Source organism: Trichomycterus rosablanca, chromosome 4 (genome assembly GCF_030014385.1).
Source record: "Trichomycterus rosablanca isolate fTriRos1 chromosome 4, fTriRos1.hap1, whole genome shotgun sequence".
Taxonomy (NCBI): domain Eukaryota; kingdom Metazoa; phylum Chordata; class Actinopteri; order Siluriformes; family Trichomycteridae; genus Trichomycterus; species Trichomycterus rosablanca.
This window is the reverse complement of record NC_085991.1, coordinates 26,261,635-26,281,930: the sequence shown is the minus strand read 5'-3', so window position 1 is coordinate 26,281,930 and position 20,296 is coordinate 26,261,635. Positions and strand designations below refer to the sequence as shown.

The 20,296-nt window shown below is 38.0% G+C and overlaps 1 protein-coding gene across 1 annotated transcript in view; it reads right to left on the bottom strand.

The window, feature by feature from the left end:
• Nucleotides 1-531: 531 nt before the first annotated feature.
• map4k2 (mitogen-activated protein kinase kinase kinase kinase 2) overlaps nt 532-20,296 on the bottom strand; it is a 41,144-nt gene continuing 21,379 nt past the window's right edge. Inside the window, exons 19-32 of the mRNA XM_062994077.1 lie at nt 14,107-14,270; nt 11,461-11,502; nt 7,293-7,377; nt 7,102-7,181; nt 6,546-6,606; nt 6,331-6,454; nt 6,137-6,195; nt 5,444-5,547; nt 4,723-4,906; nt 4,373-4,441; nt 4,186-4,281; nt 3,085-3,155; nt 2,364-2,419; nt 532-1,835 (exon numbers count right to left, since the gene is read on the bottom strand). Of these exons, the coding sequence (XP_062850147.1) occupies nt 1,748-1,835; nt 2,364-2,419; nt 3,085-3,155; nt 4,186-4,281; nt 4,373-4,441; nt 4,723-4,906; nt 5,444-5,547; nt 6,137-6,195; nt 6,331-6,454; nt 6,546-6,606; nt 7,102-7,181; nt 7,293-7,377; nt 11,461-11,502; nt 14,107-14,270 (1,283 nt within the window). The 3' untranslated portion in view covers nt 532-1,747. The remainder of the gene's footprint in view (nt 1,836-2,363; nt 2,420-3,084; nt 3,156-4,185; nt 4,282-4,372; nt 4,442-4,722; nt 4,907-5,443; nt 5,548-6,136; nt 6,196-6,330; nt 6,455-6,545; nt 6,607-7,101; nt 7,182-7,292; nt 7,378-11,460; nt 11,503-14,106; nt 14,271-20,296) is intronic.

Genomic DNA, 20,296 nt, shown 5'->3' with positions numbered 1-20,296 from the left:
ACCCCAGTTGTCTGTGTCAATCTTTAAGGGTTATTTGGAATTCCCACAACAGACCTAAGGATGAGGTTTTGCAGTTTGGTAATCTGTCTTAATATGTAAATGCAAGTGATATGTTTTTTTGTTTTCATGGTCACCACTAAATGTACATTGGATTCAGGAAGCATTCACACCCCTTGACTTGTTGCACACTTTATTGTGTTGATTTGAGTTTATACTATTCTTCATGTCAGATCATGTCAAGCTGCACCAGATTGGATGGCAAGTATCTGTGAAATTTTTAGGTCTCTGCAGTTTAAGACTGGACATTGACTCCACTCAAAAACATTCAAAGGCACTTTAGCGTTGCTCCAGTTGTGTTTCTCTGTGGCTGAGTTTGTGTGCACTCTGGAGGAGGTTTTTTTTCAAACTGCATTTTTTTATTCTTCAGTTCCTTTCAGTCTCACAGTCATGGTTGACCTCACAAAATTATGCAACAGCCATGAGAGAAAATAATACAAAAATTGTTTTGTTTTTTTTGTTTTTTATTGTCCATCAAACAAACAGCTCGGAAGAATACATGCAGTTTCCAAGCTACAATACTCAATAAATACCCCTCCTAGTTATTAAATCATTTTAAATGTGTCAACTATATTGGTTGCTAACAGGTGTATAAAATCAATTAAATAAAATAAATAATATGCTTCCAACTTTGTGGCAAAAGTTTAGGGAAGCCCTTTTCTGTTCCAGCATTACATAAATGAGTTTGTTGTGGAGGAAAATTGTCAGTGTCAATAATAAAGATGTGAGTAAAACACAATGCCTGATTCCTTATGTTAGTTTGTTTGTTGGACACAATTTTTTTACTTTTGCTTGTAACATAATGGAAATACAAAAAGATATTTAGAAAACGCCATTAAAAAATAGGGACCATTAACATTGTGCTGAATTATGTATGACTATAGTGTATGACAGCGCCACCTGTTGGCCCACAAATTGGATCCAGTTGTCAACTCGGGTAGGAACTATTTGAAACAGGTTAATTTAAAAGCTGGAATTTTGTAAATGTTCATTATTGCAAAATGTTAAATACAAAATCCTTCATAAAGAATCCGTTTCAAAATAGCTGTCAATTTCATATTATTTAGTGTTTAGTTATTGTAGTGTTATTTATATCAGATGTCTTAGATATTACTTAAAAGTATTGCACATATGTTAAACATCATCATATCATTAATTCAGTTAAAAGTCAGTATTATGTTGGTTTTGGTGTGAAGAAAGATAGTCTGTGTGCCTCCCAGACTAGCTTCACATTTTAATACTTATACTCCACTTAAAATATGACAAATTCCACACATATCATTCAAATGTAACATCCAGGAAAACATGCTGAGGTGTATGGTGGCCAAAAGGCAAAATTCAGTGTAACAAAGCAATCTTTTATAGACAATGTTTTAGAGTCTGTAAAGATTTGTAGTGTTGATGTTGTAGAGGTATTCAGAAGTCCTGGTTACCTACTAAACCATGAAGGAACAAATACTATATTTGGTAACATTCATGATGATGGGTTAAATTAACTAGCTCTGTGTGTAGTGTTATTTTTTTTAGACATGACATGGATTAACAGTTCAGAAAATAAAACAATACTAAATTTACAACAATTTAACTTTTTTACATTAGCTAATGGACTAATATTTAATATTTAAAAGGCAGACTGCTGATGTTTGTAAAGCCAAATATGTTAGATTCCATCGTCTCTTTGTTTCTCCTTTCAATAGCTGTTCTCGTGACCAGTTAGAATATATAAATTGCTGGTGGCAAAAGGATTGTCGGTCGGGGTACTCTGCAGAACAATGTCTCTGCAAAATAATTTAGATAGAACTCATGTTAACTCATTGTTTAAAGAAAAGTGTAGCATATAGATACAAAGACTAAAAAAGCTACTTTTTTCTGAAAGCTACTTTCTCAAAAACATTGTTGGCACTGATGTGCACTGCTGGTTTTTAATTTTCTCATGTCACTGATAAACTCACTTCTTTAGTTGCATAAATTGCATGTCATTGTAAATTTCTCATACAGAATAGTTTAGATTACTAACATTACATAAATAACCTCTGTAAAAGGTAATTGCCCACCATACCACCAGTTATTACATTTTGTAATGTTACATGTCTTTCACATCTTGCTTTGGAGAACTTTAAGGTCACTTTCACACCCGCCATGTTTTAAGGTATGAACTGTTTGTTTTATGATTTACAACAACTGTCTTGGGTTTCCTCATTAAAGGTAGGTTGTCCAGGTCCTGACATAAAATAGAATCCCCACACTATATAAAGAAATAAATAGCAACAGCTTTCTGATGGATGTTCTAGTAAATACAACATTACCTGTTAGTGCCTAAAACTCGAAATACTTGGGTTTCATCTGTAATTTCTTGCGTTATCTGTAAAGCATAAGTATGGCTTCAGAATAAGGATCTATAAATGCATTTTAAAAATCTTCTATACTCTGCCTCTAAGTATACAAACATTAGGATATTTTGACAATTATATAACAAACTATAGACAACCAAATCACATTCATATAAGTTACATTTCTATTTTGAAAACCATTGTCTTGGCTATTCCTGTGAAGGCTTTCTATTAAATTTTAAATATAACGGCGGTAATATGCTTCCATTCATCCACATGAGTATTAATCATGGTCAGGCACTAGTGTCTTACAGAGTCTGGCTTTGACAGATTTATCCCAAAGATATTCAATGGGGTCTAGTCAAGTTCTTTTAGAACAAATCTTGCAAAACACTTTCTGACTTCACTTTGTGCATGGGGTACGATGGCAAGTTCGAGGTCGGTACATGGAAGGGGACGCATGCCCAAAAAGGTTAAAAACCCCTGGTATAGGCAAACGGTACTGAGAAGTTTTCTATTAGAATTTTAAAAATGTAATCTTTAGTGCATTCTGAAAGAGATAAATAACAATGTTTAAAATGTAATGTTTAGTGCATTCTGAAAGAGATAATTATGTAACAAATACATTACATAATTACATGTACATAATGTACAGCTATTGCTGATCAACCATTTGAAAAAACTGAAATACCTTTACCTCACAGTTGTGCAGGCTGCGTCCTTGAAGTCCATGTTTCCAGAAAGCTAAAACACTGTCCTGTAAACAAACTGCAAAGAAACTAAAATATAAAAATGACAGTATACTGTATATTACAGATATATACATTCAGAATTTTTTTTTATAAAATTTTAATGGCTTATTAAAATGTGTAGTTGCTGAATTTAATAATATTTATATTAAGTCATATGGTATTATCTTATCTAGCTCATAATAATTGAACTTATGCAGTAAGTTGTTCTTTCTTAGCTTTATAACTGATAGCTGTTCAACTGCAAAGTCATTAATAAATATGTAAAAAAAAATTAACATAACCTGAAAGAGGAAAAAAAAACACACTACAGTGGTAAGTTGATAACACTAATAAAGAAAAAAGTTGTTTGATCAGATTTTTGTATGTCTTGTATGTTATAAATAATAAAACTTCTCGCTCAACTCTCCGTTTTGACTGTTATTAATGAATGCTGCTGTTTCAAATAAACACCAGCTACTGGAACATTTTGTGTGACTCGCTTTCCTTACAGGTGGGACGCTTAATTAAACTGGCCATTACCACAGGGCGACAGCCAAGTCAGACTCGTCCTGCCCATGGAGCAAAAAGTTAGCTCACCTGAGTTTTCTGTCAGTCACAGCAGAGTATCCTGAACTAGCGAACTTAGTAACTGATGTACTTTTGCCTCTACTTGGCTCTGTGAAGTAATGTTTTCTGCTCTCATCTACATCAAAACAAGTACCACTTACAATTTACAACTACGGCTGTATTATCTTTTTGAAGTAAATATTTCAATCAGCAAAGTTGCATCGCATTATATTATTTTTGCTTGTCAAGAGCTTTTGCACGGCTTCTGTGCGATGGTTCGGGAGATTAGTGTTGGGGCAAGTTCGAGGGGGGGTGCTGTGGGTTGGGGGTTTGGGGGGCGCAAGTTCGAGGTCGGCACACGAAACGGGGGCGCATGTCCAAAAAGGTTGAAAACCCCTGGTCTAAGGTGTAACAACTATTCCCCTCCCTTCCCTTCTTATGTGGAAAGAAATAAATGGTAAAAGAAACAATATTTTATTATATACTTTTTTAATTCTTACCTAGCATCTCAACAGGAAAATCAAAGTCCATTTCTGAGGCTAAATCCATGCTTGGAACGCTTGGTATACCCTGCAGATTGACAATCTTCACTGATTCTGAAAAATATATATAGTCTTGTTAATATAAACTATCTACATTGTGGGCACTAGGAATTCTTTACTAAAACGAAACGTAAAGTATACTCACTTTCTAGTGCAACCAGAACTGTATCTCTGTCCAGCTGTGTTACCTGCACTGCTCTTACACACTCACTGTCTGCACACAATGTTACAAACAGACATTATTAATATGAAAAAAGTAAAATAAAAATATCAAGGCCTACTGCAGCAGCAGTAAGGAGACACACTATCTGACCTTCCCTCCCTCATACATGACCAACCTTGTCCTGGGAGCTTGGGAGATTTTTTACCCAGATCCGCATTTATGCATGAGGTGGCACAGCTGGCTGTGCCCAAGGGACAGAAAGGTCAACTGATTCCTCATTGCTACTCCAATTCTGGCCTTTGCTGACTGGCCGAGTTGCAGAAGAAACCCACCTGTGTTTGAATTTGGTGTGCCGTTTAAATTGATTATGTCAAACTTTAGCCGTTGCTCTGTTTGAGGTTCATCAGTTCTTGGTGTGCATTTCCTCACCCCAACACACAGCTCAGGAAGCTCGTCTGTGATCAAAACCAGCAGCTCAAAAATGATCAGAGGGTCAGGCAGGGTTACGGCTATGTGCTATGAGAGTTGAAAGGAAAGAGATGATAGAACATAAGAAACAGTGAATTGTGGTTTCAGTAAACAGTGAGTACTTGGTGATCTGTATGATTTTGTGTCCAGTCCAAAAGAGTCTTGTGGGTAAAAAAACACATAGTAAATAAAACAAATAAATAGAAATACAAGGAAGTTTATTAATAATGTCTCCTAGCTTGATATCAAATGATGAAACTGTAATCTCAAATATGGATAAGCTTCGTCATACCAGCTTTTACGTCAAAAGAACTGGCATTAGAGAAGTTAGTAAGCTAGCTGATTGTTGCTGCAAGGAACAGTTTTTATTTGTGTGCTCAGGTTTTTAAAAAAATAAAGTAGATTCTGTTTTAAAAGTGTTAAACTTTTTACCAAAAAAGGTTTGAGATTTTATGGTTCTAAGCATAAGTATGTGCCTTAGTGTGTCTACCAGTGTTTTAATATCAGTTTACTTAATGGTTAGCAGCAAAACATGTCCAAGCCTTTCTGATTTTAAATAAAATTACAATTTGATTATTCTTTTACCTTTAGGTGCATGAATTTTTGCAAGGGTTCATACCACAGGAGCAGAACAAGTCCCGAAGGTACGGCCGCACACAGGAACGTGCTGTCAGTGTATGGATTACGAGCTTTTAAAAGATACAAAAAAAACAAAAATAACAGAAAAAAAGCTGATTACCAACTGTCCATGGTTTTACTTGCAAATAATATTGCAAATATATGCCAAAACATTGTTGCTGTTTAGGATTGCATATTTATTTTATTTATTTATTAGGATTTTAACGTCATGTTTCACACACTGTGGCTACATTCATGACAGAAACGGTAGTTACTGGTTACACAGGATTCATCAGTTTTTATGTCAAACACAGTCATGGACAATTTTGTATCTCCAATTAACCTGACTGCATGTCTTTGGACTGTGGAAGGAAACCTGAGCTCCTGAAGGAAACCCACGCAGACACAGGGACAACATGCAAACTCTACACAGAAAGGACGCAGACTGCCCCACCTGGGTATCAAACCCAGGATCTTCTTGCTGTGAGGCGACAGTGCTACCCACTTAGCCACCGTGCTGCCATTTGTAGCAGCATTAAAGCTTATTAAGACAATTTATATCTATTTCTTAATATTTAGTTTGCCAACCAAAACAGTATTAACCTAGATTCAAAACAATCCAAATGGTAAGCACAGAAAGCTAAAATAAAAGTTCATTACCAACACTGCACTTCCGACAGCCTTTAGTGTCAGGGATCTTTAGCGAGACTGCAAACTTCCTGAAAAAAGTGGTAAATCATCAATGAGTGTGGAGCAAACTTTCCAAACAGACTTTGCACTAAACATCTCATTGATTGAAATATATTATGCTACTATTTAATGCATTTTTATTAAAGAATAAACTCTGTATTTACCTATGGATGATTCTATCTGTAAAGCGGTTGGTGCTGAGGGGTAAGTGGCTCTGTTTTCTCTCCACATGCCCTTGTTGCTCAAACAGAGCTGTTAGGCTGTGAGAGTAAAGCTGAGATGATTTACCTTAAAAAAGTTAACATTAAGTAAATATTTGCTTTTACAGTGATCTTAATAATTTGGTAAAATAACTTATAAACACAATGAAAAAACACACCAGAGACAGACATGAGGACATTGTTCATCACATACAGCCAGGTACATCTCTGTGGAAGCAACTGTAGGAGGAGTAAGACTGATTATTAAAACTCTGTGCTTAGTACAATGTTACTAGAAATATAAAGGTGGGTAACTAACTACAGGAAAACAATAATAAAGTGTCGAAGTACAATGTTAGGCTACAAACATGAGCCAGATGACTAGCTTCAAGGCCTCTTAGTATAGATAGTACAAATAGTCTTTGAAAGTTTTGTAGTGATGGAACACCATTCTTTGAGTGCTGTTTTATATGTTGGTACAGGTAATTTCCTTTTTAGTTGAGAGAGGGACTAAATATCACACTAAACCACAAGCATTATGCATGTTCAACCACTGTTTCCAATCCTATTTCTCTTCCATAGATTTAAATGCCAGTGTCACTGTAGTGTTCACTTGTTAAGCTCATTGTGACTGAAGCTTCTGCCCTCCATGACCTTTATCTTGAATAAACGCATAATTTATTCTAAAAGACAAACTCTTATTTAGTCATTAAATACAATAAAAAATGGAGGCACCTTCACCAAAGTGTCCTCATGAAGCTCATTCAGATTCAGCATATAGACCCCCTCCTCTGCACCCAGTATGAGGTACTGATCTAGAACATGATAAAAGTTTTACATACAGTTAAATATACAATCATTCACAGATCTTAAAAAGAACTTATCAAAATGTATATAGTCATGATTATTGTTCATTGGATCCCAACCTCTAGTCTTTGGAAACACCCATGTCACAGCACAATGGATTTTAAGTGGACAGCCGTTGAAGACTTTTGAGAAACAGGCTCCCATCTGTAAAATGGGATGCACAAAGATTATGTTTCTTAGATTCTTGTGTGTAAAAGTATTCTGAAAACTTTTTAAGAGATAAAAACTAGTCAAAAGTGTGTCATTATTACTAAACTCAGTTGTTATGTTTCATGTTTCAGTGTGGCTGTGCCTCAAAGTGAGTTTCATAAAGACGTTTTTTTTTTTTTCCTTTTTCTCCCCCTTTAGCGCATCCAACTGTTCAATTTGCATCGTGCTTGACCGAGGAGATCGAAGCTAACCCACATCCCCTCTGAAACATGGGCAGCAGCCGGATGCATTTTTGCCACCCACACATTGATGAGTTTGGCGCCACTTAGCGTTGCATGCGGAGAGACACACCCTAAGGGCACTCTTCCTCATCTCTGTGCAGACGCCTCCAATCAGCCGGCAAAGGTCGTAATCGCATTCTGACAGAGACCCACATCCGGTTCTTTGTCCCACCCCCCAACTGAGCAACCGGCCAATCATTGCTCATACAGCCACTCAGCCTCGAACCGATGAGGTGCTCAGAATCCAGCTCTGGTTGCAGCGTGTCTTTTTTACCGCTGCGCCACCTGAGCGGCATAAAGACATGGTTTGGTGAGTTTGGTGTGGAGGAACTTCAGTGGCCTGCACAAAAGCCACTGATCTTAACCTCGCTGAACACCACTGGAATAAATTTGAATGATGAATGTGAGCCACACCTTCACACAAACCCGGAGTGGCTAATCGGGAGGATTCCCGATGGGCCGGCTCATGTCAATCTCGAGTTTGGGCCGGTTGGGAAAAATAATTTTGACACGTCACATTTCTATTTTTCTTCTTGCATTCATTCTTCGGACAGCGCAGCCCCTACATTACAGTAGATTAGATGGGTTCTACCATCTGAGGGAATCCCCCCCTCCCAAAGTTTAAGTTGTTTTGGCCCACGAATGTTATTCAGCAAAAGAGGCTAACCTATAATGAAATGTTTTTTTTAGCCTCAGAGCAGCAGATAAGCCATGTCTCATGTTTATAGACAATGACACCATTATTAATAAAGTTACAGAAACCAGTGCACTGCTTAGGATGCTTTTGATGCTGTAGGTAGCCACTAAATATACGTGTAGTGAAGCTACTTAAGAGTTTAGTGTAAACCTAACAATAGAGCACCTCTCTGCTGGGAAGACATGCAATATTAATTTCAAATTATTTTTATTTCAAATTTTGCTCCGGTACAAATGTAAATACGTTTTCATCTTTGTCACATTTTTTTTACCTTTTAAATCTTTATCTGATTTAAATTTGAATTGAACATGTTTAAGTGAAGTGTTTTCTGTTATATACCCAATAAAAAGGCATTGTAAGAGCTAGCTGCTGTTTCATTTATTAAAATGGAAAAAGTGGGCCGGGTTTAGGCATACAACTGCCGGGCTGAAAAAGGGGCCCACTCCGGCCCTGCCTTCACATCTACATTTAGTTTAGTCCCTTACTTTACAACAGCTGTTTTGACTAAATGGGCACAAAAGCCCAGACAGACTCAAAATAAATCTCTGTTAAAATACTGGTGCACATAGAGATTTTTAATTTCTAATAAAAGCTAGTTTACTAAAGGTTAACAAACAGACTTTTGCGGATTGTGGATTACTTTAGGCAATTGTGGATTGTGGATTATTATAGCCATTTATTGTTTTAAGCACTACTTTCTCATTACTCCGAAGAAGCTGACCAAAAGGTGTAGAGCTCTGTGAAATATGTGAAATATGCATTTATTTTCCAAGTAGACTTAGCTTTAATATAGTGGTAGCTGGTTGATTCAAGTAGTACAGTCAATTCTTTCTTACTGTTATCCAACGGTATTTTCTTTCACTTCCTCTGCCAAATTTTAACCGCTAACTTGTCCCACAGTTTTTGAGATATCAACATCAAATACATTATTGCACACACACACAATCACCTGTCAGAGCAAAAGTATTCACACCCTTTACCAAATACATGCTTGAACATCCACAGTCACACCCCTCCCCACACATACATTTTTGGACACACCATAGCAACCATCCACCAGCACCCTAGCAACCACCTAAAACACCTTAGCAACCACCTCACAACAGCTTAGTAATTCCAGTTCACCTTGGCAACCACTTTGCTACACCTTTACTACATAAACCGCTTAACTACATTAAAAGCAAATTTATTAAAATTAAAATGAATTGTATATGGCCCTAGGTATAGAGTTCAAAGAGTTGTTTTTAGTATTTTCTTAGACGGTACCACTAAAAATAAACATACAAACAACATATTAATGTACATTTAATACATTTTAATTAGTACTTGATATGATTTACTTGAATAGCAACAGATGTTTAACTGGTCTCCAATGTACATAGTTCCTACTCTTTAGTGTGTATTGTAGGTATTAAAATACATGTTATAAAACAGTAAGTAAAGAACACAGCAATCATGTGATTAAATAGGACCTGATCCCCTTCATCACACCCATCATCAACAACTCCCTGACATCAGGTCATTCCCCTTCTTAAGAAACCTACACTAGACACTACAGACATTAACAACTACAGACCTGTCTCACTCCTCTCTTTTCTATCCAAAATTCTTGAACGTGCTGTCTATAACCAACTATCTGCCTTTCTCACTCAGAATGACCTCCACGATCCGTACCAGTCTGGCTTCAAGGCAGCGCATTCTACGGAAACAGCACTTGTAGCGGTTACTGAGAAGCTTCATGCAGCCAAAGCAGCCAAACTGTCATCGGTCCTCATTCTTCTTGACCTCTCTGCAGCCTTCGACACAGTGAATCACAGCATTCTCCTGTCCACTCTCTCCAACCTTGGAGTAACAGGTTCAGCATGGCAATGGATGGCCGCCTACCTGGAAGGGCACTCCTACCAAGTGTCATGGAGGGGATCCATAACTCCCCCATGCACTCTCTCAACCGGTGTTCCTCAGGGCTCTGTACTTGGCCCACTTCTTTTCTCTATCTACACCCACTCTCTGGGTAAGGTCATAGCCTCCCATGGCTTCTCCTACCACTCCTATGCAGATGACACTCAGCTTGTTCTGTCATTTCCTCCTTCAGACACACAAGTCTGAGCTCGCATCTCAGCATGTCTGCGAGATATCTCACAATGGATGTCAGCTCATCATCTGAAACTTAATCCCAGCAAGACAGAGATGTTGCTCATTCCCGGAGATCAGTCTCCAACCCAGGACCTTCTCATTTCTCTTGATGACTCCAGATCAGACCATCTGATAAGGTAAGAAGCCTTGGTATTGTCCTGGATAACCAGCTGACCTTCTCTCCTTACATAGCCCACATGACAAGATCGTGCCGGTTCCTCCTGTACAATATCAGGAAGATTCGACCATTTCTCTCCAGGGAAGCTACCCAGATTCTGGTCCAATCACTTGTAATCTCACGGTTGGACTACTGCAACTCCCTCCTGGCAGGAGCTCCAATGTCCACTATTAAACCCTTGCAGCTCATTCAAAATGCAGCTGCCCGTCTGGTTTTTAACCAGCCCAAACACTGCCACATCACCCCACTGCTGCGTTCTCTTCACTGGCTTCCTGTAGCTGCACGCATTCAGTTTAAAACACTGATGCTCGCCTACAAAGCCAAAAATGGACCAGCCCCAAGCTACCTTCGTTGTCTAATCAAACCCCGCTCTGTACCACGCAACCTCCGAGCCACTAGTCTCGCTCGACTTGAGCCTCCACCCAGGACTAAAGGAAGACAAGCATCAAGGCTCTTCTCTGTTCTAGCACCCAAGTGGTGGAATGAACTTCCTCTGTCTGTCCGAACATCTGAGTCTCTTGCTGTCTTTAAAAAACGATTAAAAACCCACCTTTTTACTAAACACTTAAGCTGACCTATACCTACTTACTAAAAATTTTTTTCCATTTCATTAAAAAAAAAAAAAACACTTTGGTTCTAACAGGTTTCAGCAGATTCGTGTTCTTTGACTGTTGTTTACTAAAACTTGAGAAATGAAATGTTTACTATGGAAGCACTTCTGTAAGTCGCTCTGGATAAGAGCGTCTGCTAAATGCAGAAAATGTAAATGTAAATAGGGAAACACTTACATGGACTTGGGGTGTGGGAGGCAGTCCATGAGAATCAGCTCTCTACAGATTAAATGTTAAAACACAACAAAATAAGGTATGTGTAACTACTGGGTGTTAGTGCCATCTGTCAGTAATCATATTAGTAACATAAAAAAGGACAAACACATAAATCACCCCTAAAGTGCTGTGAAGTGCTGCTGTTTGAGTTGGTCATCTTCTAGACCTTCATCAGTGGTCATAGGACGCTGCCTATGGGGCGCTGGATATTTTTGGTTGGTGGACTATTCTCAGTCTAGCAGTGACAGTGAGGTGTTTAAAAACTCCATCAGCATTTCTGTGTCTTATCCACTCATGCCAGCACAACACACACTAACACACCACCACCATGTCAGTGTCACTGCAGTGCTGAGAATGATCCAACACCCAAATAATACCTGCTCTGTAGTGGTGAAAGGGAGCTAACAAAGCATGCAGAGAAACAGATGGACTACAGTCAGTAATTGTAGAACTACAAAGAGCTTCAATATGGTAAGTGGAGCTGATAAAATGGACAGTAAGTGTAGAAACAAGGAGGTGGTTTTAATGTTATGGCTGATCGGTGTATGACAATGTATGTGAAAGCAAATAAGTATCACACTTAAAGAAGGTGATGCTGGAACTACATTATGATCACATTATGTTAATCTAATATTTACATTATCATTCATCATTTAAACAATATGTATGATTGGACAACAGTTGCAATTATTTCTGTAAACATACAGTGTATCACAAAAGTGAGTACACCCCTCACATTTCTGCAGATTTTTAAGTATATCTTTTCATGGGACAACACTGACAAAATGACACTTTGACACAATGAAAAGTAGTCTGTGTGCAGCTTATATAACAGTGTAAATTTATTCTTCCCTCAAAATAACTCAATATACAGCCATTAATGTCTAAACCACCGGCAACAAAAGTGAGTACACCCCTTAGTGAAAGTTCCTGAAGTGTCAATATTTTGTGTGGCCACCATTATTTCCCAGAACTGCCTTAACTCTCCTGGGCATGGAGTTTACCAGAGCTTCACAGGTTGCCACTGGAATGCTTTTCCACTCCTCCATGACGACATCACGGAGCTGGCGGATATTCAAGACTTTGCGCTCCTCCACCTTCCACTTGAGGATGCCCCAAAGATGTTCTATTGGGTTTAGGTCTGGAGACATGCTTGGCCAGTCCATCACCTTTACCCTCAGCCTCTTCAATAAAGCAGTGGTCGTCTTAGAGGTGTGTTTGGGGTCATTATCATGCTGGAACACTGCCCTGCGACCCAGTTTCCGGAGGGAGGGGATCATGCTCTGCTTCAGTATTTCACAGTACATATTGGAGTTCATGTGTCCCTCAATGAAATGTAACTTCCCAACACCTGCTGCACTCATGCAGCCCCAGACCATGGCATTCCCACCACCATGCTTGACTGTAGGCATGACACACTTATCTTTGTACTCCTCACCTGATTGCCGCCACACATGCTTGAGACCATCTGAACCAAACAAATTAATCTTGGTCTCATCAGACCATAGGACATGGTTCCAGTAATACATGTCCTTTGTTGACATGTCTTCAGCAAACTGTTTGCGGGCTTTCTTGTGTAGAGACTTCAGAAGAGGCTTCCTTCTGGGGTGACAGCCATGCAGACCAATTTGATGTAGTGTGCGGCGTATGGTCCGAGCACTGACAGGCTGACCCCCCACCTTTTCAAACTCTGCAGCAATGCTGACAGCACTCCTGCGCCTATCTTTCAAAGACAGCAGTTGGATGTGACGCTGAGCACGTGCACTCAGCTTCTTTGGACGACCAACGCGAGGTCTGTTCTGAGTGGACCCTGCTCTTTTAAAACGCTGGATGATCTTGGCCACTGTGCTGCAGCTCAGTTTCAGGGTGTTGGCAATCTTCTTGTAGCCTTGGCCATCTTCATGTAGCGCAACAATTCGTCTTTTAAGATCCTCAGAGAGTTCTTTGCCATGAGGTGCCATGTTGGAACTTTCAGTGACCAGTATGAGAGAGTGTGAGAGCTGTATTACTAAATTGAACACACCTGCTCCCTATGCACACCTGAGACCTAGTAACACTAACAAATCACATGACATTTTGGAGGGAAAATGACAAGCAGTGCTCAATTTGGACATTTAGGGGTGTAGTCTCTTAGGGGTGTACTCACTTTTGTTGCCGGTGGTTTAGACATTAATGGCTGTATATTGAGTTATTTTGAGGGAAGAATAAATTTACACTGTTATATAAGCTGCACACAGACTACTTTTCATTGTGTCAAAGTGTCATTTTGTCAGTGTTGTCCCATGAAAAGATATACTTAAATATCTGCAGAAATGTGAGGGGTGTACTCACTTTTGTGATACACTGTATATTCAATAATAATTCATGAATGAAAATGTTCATTTATTTATTCATGTTTAGTGAATGCTACATCCTGATCAGAGTTGCAGTTATTTTGTAGCATGTATGGATACACTGGGAGCAAAGTGCAAATATACTGTATTTAAATATTTTCTGAGCTAAAATATTTTGCCTAATGGAGGGCCACAGAATGTCATTTTTGCACAAACAAGCCATGCAGTGTGTTAAGATGCGTGCATGCTATTAGGCAAAAGCTAAGGGTCTAACCGAATCTTCTGCTTTCTTTCTCATCGTACTCCACTCTGGAGAGAGGGCAGTGTCCTTGCTAGTTGTACAGCTTTTCTGATCATCTTGTGTATCTGCCACCTCAGGACCACTAGCATCACTGCACCACTGCCGCACATCGTCCCTGGCTGAGCACCTTATCAGCACTGTGGAGTAATTGGATTAAAAAAGTAACAAAAATATATGAATCTAAAACATTGAATATGGACTTGAAATTCAGTATTCAAATGCATTTTTATAAGCTTAAACATTAAGACAGCTCCAAGCAGACTTTAACCTGGTTTTGCATGAGTGTAAAAGTGAAACAAAACACAAAAACTGTAACATTCAGAGTGCTGTGTATGTACTTGTTTATGGTTGTTATTATAACACACAAAGCTAGGCGAATCTTAAAGAGAAGCAAAAAATAATTGATTTCAGCTGTCTACATACAGTGTATCACAAAAGTGAGTACGCCCCTCACATTTCTGCAAATATTTCATTATATATTTTCATGGGACAACACTATAGACATGAAACTTGGATATAACTTAGAGTAGTCAGTGTACAGCTTGTATAGCAGTGTAGATTTACTGTCTTCTGAAAATAACTCAACACACAGCCATTAATGTCTAAATGGCTGGCAACATAAGTGAGTACACCCCACAGTGAACATGTCCAAATTGTGCCCAAAGTGTCAATATTTTGTGTGACCACCATTATTATTCAGCACTGCCTTAACCCTCCTGGGCATGGAATTCACCAGAGCTGCACAGGTTGCTACTGGAATCCTCTTCCACTCCTCCATGATGACATCATGGAGCTGGTGGATGTTAGACACCTTGAACTCCTCCACCTTCCACTTGAGGATGCGCCACAGGTGCTCAATTGGGTTTAGTCCATCACCTTTACCTTCAGCTTCCTCAGCAAGGCAGTTGTCATCTTGGAGGTTGTGTTTGGGGTCGTTATCCTGTTGGAAAACTGCCATGAGGCCCAGTTTTCGAAGGGAGGGGATCATGCTCTGTTTCAGAATGTCACAGCACATGTTGGAATTCATGTTTCCCTCAATGAACTGCAGCTCCCCAGTGCCAGCAACACTCATGCAGCCGAAGACCATGATGCTACCACCACCATGCTTGACTGTAGGCAAGATACAGTTGTCTTGGTACTTCTCACCAGGGCGCCGCCACACATGCTGGACACCATCTGAGCCAAACAAGTTTATCTTGGTCTCGTCAGACCACAGGGCATTCCAGTAATCCATGTTCTTGGACTGCTTGTCTTCAGCAAACTGTTTGCGAGCTTTCTTGTGCGTCAGCTTCCTTCTGGGATGACGATCATGCAGACCGAGTTGATGCAGTGTGCGGCGTATGGTCTGAGCACTGACAGGCTGACCTCCCACGTCTTCAACCTCTGCAGCAATGCTGGCAGCACTCATGTGTCTATTTTTTAAAGCCAACCTCTGGATATGACGCCGAACACGTGGACTCAACTTCTTTGGTCGACCCTGGCGAAGCCTGTTCTGAGTGGAACCTGTCCTGGAAAACCGCTGTATGACCTTGGCCACCATGCTGTAGCTCAGTTTCAGGGTGTTAGCAATCTTCTTATAGCCCAGGCCATCTTTGTGGAGAGCAACAATTCTATTTCTCACATCCTCAGAGAGTTCTTTGCCATGAGGTGCCATGTTGAATATCCAGTGGCCAGTATGAGAGAATTGTACCCAAAACACCAAATGTAACAGCCCTGCTCCCCATTTACACCTGGGACCTTGACACATGACACCAGGGAGGGACAACGACACATTTGGGCACAATTTGGACATGTTCACTGTGGGGTGTACTCACTTATGTTGCCAGCTATTTAGACATTAATGGCTGTGTGTTGAGTTATTTTCAGAAGACAGTAAATCTACACTGCTATACAAGTTGTACACTGACTACTCTAAGTTATATCCAAGTTTCATGTCTATAGTGTTGTCCCATGAAAAGATATAATGAAATATTTGCAGAAATGTGAGGGGTGTACTCACTTTTGTGATACACTGTATGTGCCCTATATTGTACACAATAAAATGGCTTCTACACTTTAAGCTGTGCATTATAAATTATTTAGAATTTGCACAGCTGTTTAGGTTTTAGCTAGATTTTTATGGATTTAGTGAATTTTGAAACATTAAAATTACCTTTAATTTAAGAATAACTAAATTTAACTGAATTTTAATCTTTCTAAAGGTTGATACTCTAATGTACAACTACTATATTGAGAGTTATTCTTCATTTTATTCTATTATTCCTTTTATTTTAACCAGAGCACAATCCATACTTAGACTGTTCATTATTTAACTTATTAATTTGACCCCCTATAGAGATTAATTTGTTTGTTTGTTTTTTGTTTAAATGGCAATTGGGCTGTATTTATGCAGATATTTGAAAATACCCTAAATTTTAGGGATGTAACGATACACGATGCGATGCGATTCACGATACGATTTTTTTCCTGATTTTTTTTAACAAAATGAAATTGAAGACAAATTATGACAAAGTTTCCCTTTATTATTTCTCTTTAAATAAAATAAAATAATGTATTTGTGCTTATCTTTCATTTATCTAAATAATGAATGCCCTTTCATTTCTGAGGTAGGTAAAAACTATGCAAAACAATGCTGCACATTTCTCTTTTTGTGTAAAAAAAAACTGAAATTAAATTTTAAAACAAATCCCACATATAAATAATTTCGAACCTGGCCACCCTGTTGTGACATCAACCAGGTGAGGTGAATAGCGTCAGTGCTCTCTGCTGTTTAAAGTAAATATTGATTAATTATACATGTAAACCGATTTGAATCGTTACACATGTGAATTGATTTTTAACTGTCTTGTGGGGCATCGTTACATCCCTACTAAATTTAAACCAATTTCTGTATTTTAACAAAAAATTATACTTCAAGCATTTCAACAGTGTGTTCATTGTACAGTCATTAATATTTTTAAGCATGTGTATGGCTATAAATTCAAGACAAGACTACACACATGTAGAGCACACTTCTAATATTCAACAGCTGGTCAGAACAAGGTGGATGGTTTGTCAGGTTTTATCCTCAGCATGAGATGAACATACTGCCACCTACTGTTCCAATATATATCCATGACGCCCAGTTACAAGTTTAACAAGGCAATTCACAAGCACCTGTAAATTCTGACTGCATGTTTTACATGAGCTACATAAGCGGTGCAAGATGACATCTATGCACTAGCAAATACGGATTTACATATACAGTGTTTTACATTTGCAGGTTAAATATGGAAGTAAATCTGTCTCATCAGATTTTGAATTTAAAAGCCTTTGAATTTTGATTACTGAACTTTAAGCCTTTGAATTTTGATTACTGAACTTTTTTGCCTCAGAATTCAACCCACACATTTTACAATAACTCATTTTCACTTTCATTTTTTGATGTTAACAAATTCAAAATCAAAAATTCAAGTTTATAAAATTCAAATAATATATATTCAGGTTGCTCAAATTCGATAGGTCAAATTCAGATCACAAAATTCAGATTAAAAAATTCAGACTAAACATCCGGGACACGCAGGATGAGCAATCGATTCCAGAGCCGTAGAGAGAACAGAGTAGCGACACTCCCATAGAGAACCGCTGTGACGGGGGCGGGACATTTCTCTGCACAGCTCCGGGTGGAGCTCTGTTCATTTCCACTACTGAGCAGCATTTTCAGCTGTATGTTGCTTTGTTTTAAAGAAATAATGAATTTGATGTCATTAATATACTTAATACTGTTATTGTTTAGCATTTGCTCAGCACTAAATGTTACATGTTTATCTTATTTAATAGGTATAACTGAATTTAGCTCAGTCAGTTAAGCTTAATTAATGCCACACGAGTCTTTTCACCTAAAATGAGGTGATTAATCAAGAGTCTTGTTACAGAAATGATAATAAAACATTAGAACCATAATAAATCATGCTACTTTTACTTTCACACTTAAGTACATTTGAAGGTAAATACTTTAGTACTTTTACTCAGTGAAGTGGAGGTAAAGAGTATTTTACTTTTACTACTACTTTTACTGGAGTAATATGTTACCTTGGATATCTCTACTTTAACTCAACTACATGGTTTGTGTACCTTGTCCACCACTTACATTAGACAAAATGAACTAGTGCATATTATTATGAATTAATTCATGTATTACATGTAGGCATGGGCGGATCTACCGGGGTGGCATAGGGTGGCAAATGCCACCCTAAAAGAAAGCCTTGCCACCCCTGCTGCCACCCCAGTTGGCAGCAACAAATTAAAAGAAAAGTTATGGCCAATTTGCAACGCTGCCACTCTGACACAGTCAAAAACTGTTTGCTTTCCCTCTCATACATCTGCCACTCATCACCTGTGTCTTACCTTAATGCCTTTCCTTTGATAATGCCCCACCTACAGTAGTGCTACCATACTTTTATCTCCTATTATTGAGATTACATTGTATGGTCACTTATTCCTAATATGAACTGTTTCACATGAAACCTTAAATGCAAGACATTGATTGCATGAGATTAAGTTTGTCTGTATGAGTTTGTAAATGGCAGCCCGTGCCCTTTTGTAGTGTGTACATACTATTTCTCATCAAACTGTGATAACTGTGATTAAATTCAGTATAAATACGTCTGCCATATGTTGCCACCCCTCAAAAATTCCTGCCCCCCTCTTGCCACCCCATAAATATTTTTCTAGATCCGCCCCTGCATGTAGGAATGAATTATTAATCACTCATGAAATAAGAGATGAATGAAGCTATTTCATGTACCTGCACAATAATGTTAAAGGTACGGGAGTGTGTTTATGAATCTGTTCATTCAGTGCAGGTAAACATTATGAATCCAGCCACATGGCTCAGTGTTTAACCAAAATTATGATTATTATTATTATTATGAATCCTCAGGAAAGTGAAGGGAGATTATAGTTTATGCAAAAAAAAAGAAAGAAAAAAAGCTCTTTAATCTCTGTACTGTATATTGTTTATACTACTTAATGATATGGCATTATTTAATGTATGCTAATATAATGTACTGTGTGTTAACAAGAACGATCTATTCATTATAAGTCATTATAAACATCAATCTTTCACTTCATATACCAAATGCAGTAAATGTAAAGGCAGTTGAAAATACCCAGAAATTGTACAAATGTTTATTATTTAGTGTTTAATACTTCATTCACTGCTGCTTGTCCCATCCCAGCTAGCCTTGTAATTGTGGCCCACTTCCGGCGCAGCTGGGCCGGAATAGCCCCCAAAACACTGCGATACCATTTATTTCCCGTTTTCTTCTCCTTTCACATCCTCATAGATAAAATAATACATTTATTCTACAGATTAACTACAGATTAACTACAGATTAACTACAGATTGTGCAGCAGAAAGTATTTTATTAAGATAATTGCAGCAAGTATAATAATAATAATAATAATAATCAGAATATTAAAAATAAGACAAATTATAAAAGTGAAACAAAATGACAACTATATTAATATTATATATAGAAAATAACATATAATTGCATATAAGAATGATAATTATCAAAGTGAACAATATTGTAAATATACATACTATACTACGCATACACAATACTACTAAACATACTACTACTACAACTACATCTACTAATACAGCCTACATACATACCATAAATATTTTACACACACACACACACACACACACACATATATATATATATATATATACAGTGGTGGAAATAAGTATTTTATATTATTAATTATTATTATTAAGTATTTAATACACTATTGAATGAGCTTTAATTATTTTGCAGCTGTTGGCTAATGCAAGAAACTGTTTACCTTTTAGCTAACGTTACCTGAAGTGTATTAGTTCAGACTACCAGTTAACCTGAAACTCAATAGATAACATTACCTAACAGTTTCCATTTCCAAATTGCTCTCTATCTTAATCCAAAACTCATTAATAGACTTTCTGCTTACATTTTGCTAAGTAAAATGTTAAGATTCAACGTTAATTTACCAAACACGAACAAATAATTAGTCCTCTTTTTTAACGGCTCGCATCGCACTGTTGCTATGGTGACGTTGTTCCGCGTCTCTACGAGCACCAGCCAAACCCAGCTGTGGTAACAACTGGACCGGATCTGGCTACACTGATTCTGGCCGA